At 32.9% G+C, this 10,375-nt stretch overlaps 1 protein-coding gene across 1 annotated transcript in view; it reads left to right on the top strand.

The window, feature by feature from the left end:
* LOC108739217 (CD82 antigen) overlaps positions 1–10,375 on the top strand; it is a 29,469-nt gene that overhangs the window by 9,435 nt on the left and 9,659 nt on the right. The window contains exons 2-3 of the mRNA XM_025974625.1: positions 4,697–4,867; positions 9,645–9,719. Coding sequence (XP_025830410.1) covers positions 4,697–4,867; positions 9,645–9,719 — 246 coding nt within the window. The remainder of the gene's footprint in view (positions 1–4,696; positions 4,868–9,644; positions 9,720–10,375) is intronic.

A 10,375-nucleotide genomic window follows, 5' to 3' on the forward strand; every position in this document is an offset into this window, starting at 1 on the left:
TATTCTGTCGAAACTGCCAGACGCGGATCGCGATTTCGATCTTTTTGGATCTCATCAGCGCGTCGCAGACAGCTCCGACAGAACACAGACCAACCTTTACCTGTTGTCTTAACAGCGCGTTTTAGAAAATACCACAAATGGCGCGATAAACGCCATCTGTAGTACGATGATACTGGCGTTTATCGCGCCATTTGTGGTATTTTCTGAATAATTTTAATTGAAATAGACAGTACTGCTTGACATCGGATGACTTATCTGGTGTATTTACATACTGAATTGATCAGTATAAACAAAAATAAATAGTGTAGGTATGATGTTATACATGTTTTTCTCCAATTAGACTTCTGTGCAAATTAGTCAGCATTGCACTGGGGTCAAATGTTAACCTCTGTTACTAATTCAGATGTGCAGTTGTTAATTTCCAAGTATTCTTTGTACTTAATCGCTGTTTGCATATGTTATTTACACAAGCAAGTAGGTATTGATATTACATATAAGGCATACATTTGTCTACCACTTTTGCTGTTGTATTTTTGAAGCCCAAGACTTCACATGTAATACTAATCTTACTGATTACATTGATTGAAAATATGTATTTTCGCCATCTCCCTGTAACTCCACATCTAACAATTAAATGCTTTTAATGTTTTCTTTTCTACTAATCCCACCGTTCACGTTTTTCACACCGTTTCTTAAATCCTTTTGAAACCTTCCGTACCCTTTAGACGTTTAGCCAAAAAAATGTTTCAAATTTTGAACATATTTCAGACTGCACATTTGTCTAAAAATGATTTTAATTATTATTTAAATTATATGTGTAGGTGCACTCGTATTGGTTGATGTAGTGCTTTCACTATTATTCTGATTTTATCTCTTTTGTAATGTAGTTTCTCCAAAGAATGGAGCAGACTATAAATTAAGTTAATTACTTTTTCTTATTCGGTCGTTAACGCTCCGTATGAACTCGGTGCTATCCAATGTGAGGAATCTTGTATTTTTATTATTAGACATTACTGTGTTGTATTCGATAAAAAAAGTTCGTGGAAATGACACAAATAATCCAATATTTAGATAACAGTTTCTACTGTAGTTTTAGGATAAAGTTTTCTTGAATAATTTGTGTTTGGATCAATTCATTTATAATTCATTGATTTTTGAACACAGTTGATTGATTTTTGGGCATGATTTTTTGAAATATTTTAGGTTTTTGCATTTTGAAATTTATTTTAATTTTCAGGAATCTGATTTTTGGTGAATGTTTTATAGAATATTTTGATATTTGGCAGAATCGTTAAAATTTTTCAAAAAAGTATTGACCGTGTTGGTTTTTGTCCATTAGTTCTTTACAAATACAACATTATCTAACAGAATTTCAACAACATTTTAGTTAGTTTGTGGCCATTGACATAAACAGTGTCGAATCGACCAATTACTAGTGCTAATTGTTTTGGTTTGTTCTGTAACTCCTTTTCCTCGGAATTTTTAAACATTCAGCGGGTTTTAAATTGTCATTTATGCTAAAGTTTTAACGTGGCGTGTCGTGATGTCGTTTTCGCTTATAGTATTAAAATAATAGAAATAATAATCAATTATTTTAATAATTGCAAATTATAGCCAATTTAAATAGGAAAATAACAAGCTCGTAAGCCCATTAAAAGTGAATGAATGAATGAATGACAGGGACCTGGGGTCAATTGATCAACCCACGTAGTGTTCTAAATTTTATAAGTCTCCCTTTTTAGCACCACATTCACCTAGTTTAAGTTTATTTATTTAACTTTTCGTGTAAAACATTATTTCTGAAATTATAGGGTTGTTCGGAAAGTCATTTCGTTTTTTTTTTGTGGAAATGAAAGACAGTTTTCGTATAATAAACAAATACTTTATTAAATTATATATTGACCGTTCTGGTCCAACACCTTTTGCCATCTTTCTGGTAGTAGCATAATTCCACGCTCATAAAATTTTTGGTCTTTGCTGGCAAAAAACTGATCGAGGAGGTTTTTGACCTCCTCATTTGAGGTGAAGGTTTTACCGTCTAAAAAATTTTGGAGTGACCGGAACAAATAATAATCCGATGGTGCCAGGTCTGGAGAATATGGTGGGTGTAGCATTGTATCCCATTCAAGCTGTAAAAGCTTTTGGCGAGTGACCAAACTTGTGTGAGGTCTCGCGTTGTCTTGGTGAAACACTACACCTTTCCTGTTGATTAGTTCTGACCTTTTCTGTTGAAGTGCATCATTCAGTTTGTCCAGCTGATGACAGTAGACTTCCGAATTAATCGTTGTGTTATCCGGTAAAAGCTAAAAAAAAACGATTCCTTTAAAATCCCACCAAACAGACAGCATCACCTTTTTTTGGTGAATATCGGCTTTGGAAATGGTTTGAGCCGGTTCATCTTTTTTGCTCCATGACCTCTTGCGTTTGACGTTGTTGTATACAACCCATTTTTCGTCCCCAGTGATGATGCGCTTCAAAAACGGATCATTTTCGTGACGTTTGAGAAGCGAATCGCAGACGTCAATGCGGCGACACAGATTTCTCTCTGTGAGAACATGGGGAACCCATACATCGAGCTTCGAGGATAATCCCAGGCCTTTCAAGTGGTCATAAACTGTTGAATTTGATAAATTTAACCTCAATCCGATCTCACGTGTTGTTATTCGCCGGTTCACATCAACTAATGCCTTTATCGCGTCTTTATCAGCTTCAACCGGCCTTCCCGAACGTGGTGCATCTTCGACATCAAAATTGCCGGATCGAAATTTAGCGAACCAGTTCTGGCACTGGCGTACTGTCAACACACCTTCTCCATACACATCAGTCAATTTCTTTCTGGCTTGAACAGCATTTTTACCCTTTCTGTAGTAAAACAGTAAGATATGTCGAAAATGCTGCTTATCGCTCTCCATATTTAAAAGGGCACCAACCAAAAACTACTGCGTAGAATTAATTGGAATTTTTCACACACAAGCCTTGCTATATGAGCTCTCAAAGCATATCAAAATTATACGGCTTAAATGTGAAGTTGGGTGCAAAAGAATACAATTAAATCCTCTGTCGGGAAAAAACGAAATGACTTTCCGAACAACCCTATAGTATAGTTTTCTATAGATAATAGCAATAGATAACACTAGAGTAAAATAATGGTAAATTTTCGTTAATTAAGGACTGACTCGAAATGTCCTCGACCGGGTGCATTAATAAGATCGATTATTTGATACGCAAGACAATAAGAAAAGTAATGATAATCAGGAAGATGGTGTACCTTTTTAATAAGGACTTTTAGCCGATTCAGCAGGTGTATATTTTTTGTGTTACTTCCTTCCTCTCTGTTTTTAATAAGATTAAGTGAGCATGCACGTTGTAATAAGTTCCGGTCGAGAACATTTTCGCAGCAATATACATTTACAATAGAAATCTAATGTCGAACGTAATCTTTGTTTAACGATTGGTCGATTAGGAATTGGGAATGTTTTGTTATTGTACTATTATAGTAATACACACAGATTTTTCGAAATAGAAAGTTGAGGCGATAATTGAATTTTAATGGTTCGGTTAAAGCGTTTTGAAAGTAACTAAAGAAAGTACAACAGGCAAAACGTATTTAGATATTTGTTCACATAATTATCTAACAAAGAAAACAAACTTTGAACCTCTCTCACAGCCGGTTATGTAAAATATGAAAATATATTTGGCATTTTATACAAATGAATAAATTAACGTACTTATAGGTTCGAATAACAAAAGTAATCAATATGGTCAGAAGCGATTTCTTTTTGTTAAAATCGATTCGACTCTGGATTATTATTTGCTTTATGTCCCTGCTACTTTTACCAACTTGAATTCGTGCACTTCCTTGATCCTAGATATCTAATATATCAGCCAATTTTCGACCACAGAAGCAGCGATTTCTTTTTGTTGAAATGCGTTATCCTTTGCTGCTTTATGACCCTGCTACTTTTTCCAACTTGAATTCTTGCACTTCCTTGATCCTAGATATCTAATATATCAGCCAATTTTCGACCACAGAAGCAGCGATTTCTTTTTGTTGAAATACGCTATCTTTTGCTTTATGACCCTGCTACTTTTTCCACCCTTAGCCGGTTGGTTACTATCTATATTTGTGTTCCATAAGCATCACATATCTTTTAACCTTTTCTAATATTTAAAATTTTGTAAGAACGACACGCTTTCGAAAATTATTTAAAAAGTTAAGAGTAATATTTGATAACAATAATTACCTCCCTGCGGTCGTTATGCATGTCTGTCATTCTAATTCCTTTGGCGCAATTATTTATTTATATGTTTAAGAGTTTCATCTGCCTAACGTTAAAAACAAATTGTAGAATCATTAGTCTATTCAAAAGATTAATCTAAGTGACCACTACAGGTTCGTAAATAGGTACTATGTTTAGAATTGGCAACATTGTTTAGTTTAAACAGCAAAGAGGAATTCGACTATCAAATGCGTACTTGTTTCAGTTGGTTATAATTATTACACCTCTGTAAATAAAATATAAAATAAGGGCGGAAAGTATATTTGATATACTTAATAATTATATAATTGTAATTTCGAATTTATGAGAATAAAGGTAGGTTTAGACTAAGCGAATGAGAACGTGGAGCACGAACACTAAAGAATCGAAACTTATTTAAAGTAAATGTGTAACAATTTTCACATTAAAACATATTTTTTGCATTAAATCTCTTTATTTACCTTTTTTTTTTGTTTCAGCAATTCACACAACCAACTGTGATAGAACAAGCGTCGTATATTTTAATTGCTGCTGGAGCTTTCATGTTTATCGTCAGTTTCTTGGGATACTGCGGGGCGTTACGGGAGTCACGTTGTCTCTTAACAACGGTAAGTGGTTAATTTGAAAAATTTATGTTAACTTTACAAACATGTGCCCGTAAAGAGCCGTTTGAACGTTTTACGCACACGTACGAAAATTAGTTGTTTTAATTACTTTTCTAAGAAACTGGCTTCCATGCAGTTTTACTGGAATTTTTTATTGTTATGATAAACCAGATAAATACACATATGTAGAGAATTAGTTAACATTTTTATTACGCTTAACTAGATACTGTTTTTTATTTTATTATTTATTATTTAACTAGATACTGTAAAATAGTAATTGTTTTAATGTAAAACATTATTAATGACCGAATGAAAAGTTGGTTTTTTATCTACCACAATAATTTATCGCAATTATTGTTCCACCACAAAACTGTAAGGTCTATCAGAAATGCAATGGTAATTTTTAAAATGCATTATAATTACAGTTTGTCGCTTATATCAAAATATTTACAACCCTATTTTGTTTCCGTTTAGCTTTGAATTTATCTAACAAGTGAAGTTTTTCGAACCGTTTTCTAAGAATTTTGTACTATAGGCGTTTATTAGCACACCACAATATCTTGTAGTTTTCAGTTTTACACAATTTGTTATTGTTTTGCGGGCTTTTTTGTCGCAATTCATAGATTTTCGTAATTGCTTGCGAAAGGTACGATAAGTGGTGATTTGACAGGTGGTGATATCAATTTGGAACTTCAAAATTCCATGACATTGAACCCGGAAAACAATATCGATTCAATATTTTAGATTATCCATTTCCAAGGAGTTTAGATTTTTTTGGGTTCTCTTCAGTTAAAGATTATAAGGCATTCATGGAATATCTCGTTGTCACCTTTTTAAATTTCTAATACCTTCAAGGGTCCATGTGAACAATTTTCATTCATCATTTTATATAATGTTTGATCAGTGATACTACCAAAACTTTTAACGACAAAAATATATTTTACATTTTACAAATAGAAAATATGTTTGGAAAAGTATTTTAAATAAAATACAAAACGCTTTTCTCAAAAAAGTATTTAAATGCAAGATAAAAATAGGTATTTTAATTTTTTTATTTTGCATTTGCATTTTAAATTCAAATAAATCTCGTCTCTGCCAATAACGTTATTGTCTAAATTTTCAAAATTCGAAACGAAGTAGTTTCCGAAATATTCTAATGGGTGGTCACCGTGAGACACCCTGTAAATGAAATTTACGACTTCCTCTCGTCGTGTCTTCTTTGTTTCTTGATCGTTTCGGTAAAAAGGAAAAGTCAAAGGAAGTGGATTACCACGGCGAAGCGAACGATTAATTCATGTGTAGCCAGGCAGCCAGTCGCCTATCGCTTCGCCTAAGTACGCACTGTGTAACACCCTATTGTTTAATATCCGGCGCAAACCAGTAGCAATTAGCCAAAACCATATCGCTATAGGTACTGTTTTTTTTTTGTTTCTTTCTTTTAACTTATCTTTGCTCTCCATTAAAGTAGGATACAGTAGCGTCGAAGGAAAACCAAAAGCCCAAGAAAATTTAATGTGTAGATTTTTTTAATTTCATTTTATAATAGTCTGGACTATCTGCAGACTGTTTGTCGCGTCGTATGAGAAGGATACAAAAATTTGGGAAAACATCCCTTATTATCTAATTTGCAGACTACTCACTCCTTAATATCCTTGATCTCCGTTATCTCGTTCTGTTCTTCAGAAGGACCACAATTCGTTGTACGAGGAGTTTTTTTTAATAAATTCGGAGACACAATTTGAAATAATTATCCAATCTGAATTAATGTATAGTAGTGATGTATTTTTGTTTGTTTTGGTATACGTGTGGCGAATTTATACAAACAATAGACCACAACGGTTTTATCAAATTTATACAGATTTTATTTATTTATATTATACGTACAGATAGTTACAAAGTACAATAATTTCTTCGTTATGCACGAAATTTAATTATTTGTCTCGAATAAAAACGTACTTACAGACAATTTAACGTGTTCTCAAGGAAGTTTCGTAAAATTTTACCATGGTTTTTGATTTTTATTTGCCCATGTTGATTTTTAATCGCGCACACGCATCGACGAACATGCTAAATACGTTCAGTTTCGTCATTTCTTATTATCGTCTTTTCCTGTATTATCTGGCGTGTACTTTTACTTTTACTCGGTTTGCAATATTGATTTTTTAATTATGTTTTTTAGGTGAAGATGAAAAATAACAATAATATTTAATAAATAATAAGACAAGTTATTATTAACATATGATTAGGCGGCGTTTTCAAATATGTATTAGCATATTATTGGATAATATTTCAGATTATTACCATTATTCTTTATTAACTCGAAATAATATAAAACTATTTATTTGTTCACCCCTTTACAATTTATTGTTTCGCCTCACCAAGGGTTCTTTAGATGCTGAAGGTTTTGCAAAAAAATCAGTTGTTATACTTAGTTTGTATAAAGAGCAACAGGCAGTTATAGAGCTGGGGATGCAACGTAGAGAAGTAAATATTAGGAAGGGAGTCAGGCAGGGATGCACACTGTCACCGCTACTTTTTAATCTATACATCGAAGACGCCATCAACATCATTAAAGACAGTACAACTGTAGGGATAGATGTGCAAGGGCAAAAGATTAGTATGCTTAGATTTGCAGATGATATAGCAGTATTAGCATCTAGCAAGGAGGACCTAGAGATAGCTTTAAATAAAATGGAAGCGGTACTGACAGATCAGTACTGTATGAAAATAAATAAAAGTAAAACTAAAATACTGGTATGCAAGGGAAGAAAAAGTAGGGAAAGAGCGAATATAAAGATAGGAGACGAAAAATTAGAAGAAGTGGCTGATTTTAGATACCTAGGAAGTCAGATAAGTCAGGATGGAAGGAGTAGTAGGGATATAAAGCAGAGGATAGCGCAGGGTCGTGTCGCCTTTAATAAAAAGAAGTCACTTCTATGCTCGCGAACGGTTAATTTAGAAATTCGAAAAAGGTTGTTAAAGGTGTATGTTTGGAGCACGGCGTTGTACGGGTGCGAAACATGGACAGTGGGAGCGGCGGAAAAGAAAAGGTTAGAAGCGTTCGAAATGTGGTGTTATAGGCGGATGATGAGGATATCGTGGGTAGAAAAGGTTAGAAATGAAGAGGTATTGGAAAGAATAGGAGAACAGAGGACTCTATGGAAGTCAATAAAAAATAGGCGAGATAGGTTGGTAGGACACCTTCTTAGGCATGAAAGTCTAGTCAGAGACATATTAGAGGCAGAAACAGGAGTTAGAAGGGGTAGAGGTAGACCTACACTGGATTATTGTTCGCAAATAGTTAAGGATGTGGGCTGTTCTAGTTTTAGGGAAATACGAAATTTAGCTCAGGGTAGGAAAGAGTTCAGGTACGTGTCGAACCAGTCTTAGGACTGACGACCTTATGATGATGATATCACTTCGTATATTATTGCTCAATTATTAGTAGAGCATTATTAACAACATTTTTAATTATTAATATTGCTCATTCACCACTTGAACGCAAAGTATTTAAAATTCATATCCCTCATTCTAATAATGAATAAGCACATTGCATATACCAATACAAATTAGTTGTATCATCCATCTCGTAGTTATTTAAATGACTGATGGTCTGCACTACATAATTAATTATAATCAATGTTGCATCCGCCTTGAGTCCAAGGTTGACTTTAAACTAAAAATTTGAACTTTTATTGGGTATCGAAGGTTCTGTTTATTCTTTTTATGAACCAGCTATATGACCTCCGTTGGCATCACTCACGATTGTAAAATGGAACTTTAAATTTACGGGAAGAAAACAATTTTATTATTTACAATAAGTGAAATTCCTTAAAGAGATCGTTATATCAAGGGTTTGTCATTCGTATTCTTTACACATTTGCACTAATGGGTTTTTCTATTTTTACATATGAAATGGTTAGTCTACATTTCCCTTTTCCTAAACAGCTATATACGTAACATTTTCGGAATTACAACATTTTCCTTTACGTAAGAATGAGAAACGCTAGTTTAATTATTAGTGTATCGGTTCGTGCATATGCAAATTACTCCAGTAATTATTTTTTTTTATTGTCTGGAATAGTAGTAGAAATAGTTGCTCATTCGTAAAACCAAGATAAAATTATGGAATGTGAAAGTCAATTACAATTAATTGTTTTTTTGTATGATAAAGAAATATATGGCAGGTTTGTATTATTTTCAGTGTAATTGCAATTATCTATTGTTATATGTGTTTATTTATTTAAAAATATTTGCATGAATGATGAGAAAAATATAAAGGTAACTATTGTAAATAGTTTACAATCCAAAGAATTCGACAACTATTGTCGAATTCTTTGGATTTTGGACCAAAATAAAAATAAAAAGGAATATGTACAGTGTTGTGGTATTTCTTTTTAATTCAAGTGGTTTATATTCAAATTTTTTAATAATATAAGTTGTTTAATGTCTAGCAACATTTTTTGAATTAATTATATTTTTTACTGCGAAAATTGTTATTGAAAAACCAGGTAACTGTTCGTTATTTAAATGGTTTTTAGCAAAATATGGCACTTATACGTATATGTATTTGTGGGTTTTTGATATAAATAATTCATCTTAGAATTGTTTTTGTTTTATGTACCCAAGAATCGTTAAACAACAGCAACAAGTAAACATCTATTTTAAGGAGATATTGCTTTTATTTTTATCGTAGTAGCTCACAGTTTAATTCGTTGCTGATTATGCAAATCGTTTTTTAGTAACACGATTTTGATTGATTTCCTTTTGTTGATTTCAGTACGGAATTTGCTTGGTCATCATCCTGATTTTGGAAGTCACTGCCGGAGGTCTAGCAGCTGCTTATAAAGGAAAAGTAAGTGCTATTAAAACTGTTTATAAATAAAAATAAAGTAAATTTTAATTGTTATTGCTTTTATAAAGAAGATTTCGAATTTTCACTTTCGTTGTTATTAACCGTACACCATGCATGTATGTCACCGCATTATCCCTGTTGAATGCAAAATAGTACGTTTTATTATAGTGTAATAGATGTTAATAATGAATAGAGGTGAACAGGTTTAATCTAAACACGTGCCCAGTGACCGACTTTAGGAAAACTTGCTGGAGCTATTGTACCATGTTACACAAAATGGTCATAAACTTCTGTACCGTTAGCAGACCTTCGAAGTTTCGTTTGCAGACTTAAAAATTTTAAGGTCGTCAGAGAACGGCTAATGAACCGCATCGTAAATTAGATTGTTTGGATTATGAATTATATGATTCGCGAAAGGAAATTTTAACAAATTTGCAACATCACTACATAGTATAAAACAAAGTCGCTCTCCCGCTCTCTGTCCCTATGTATGCTTAAATCTTTAAAACTACGCAACGGATTTTGATGCGTTTTTTTTAAAAGATAGAGTGATTCGAGAGGAAGGTTTATATGTATAATACATGCATAATATAGTAGGGAAACACTGATAATTTTAGAGGTTTCTAATGTGATCTGAGCGTCTTTATATCTCGATA

The sequence above is a fragment of the Agrilus planipennis genome, unplaced genomic scaffold, assembly GCF_000699045.2.
Source record: "Agrilus planipennis isolate EAB-ADULT unplaced genomic scaffold, Apla_2.0 scaffold140, whole genome shotgun sequence".
In the NCBI taxonomy this organism is placed as follows: Eukaryota; Metazoa; Arthropoda; class Insecta; order Coleoptera; family Buprestidae; genus Agrilus; species Agrilus planipennis.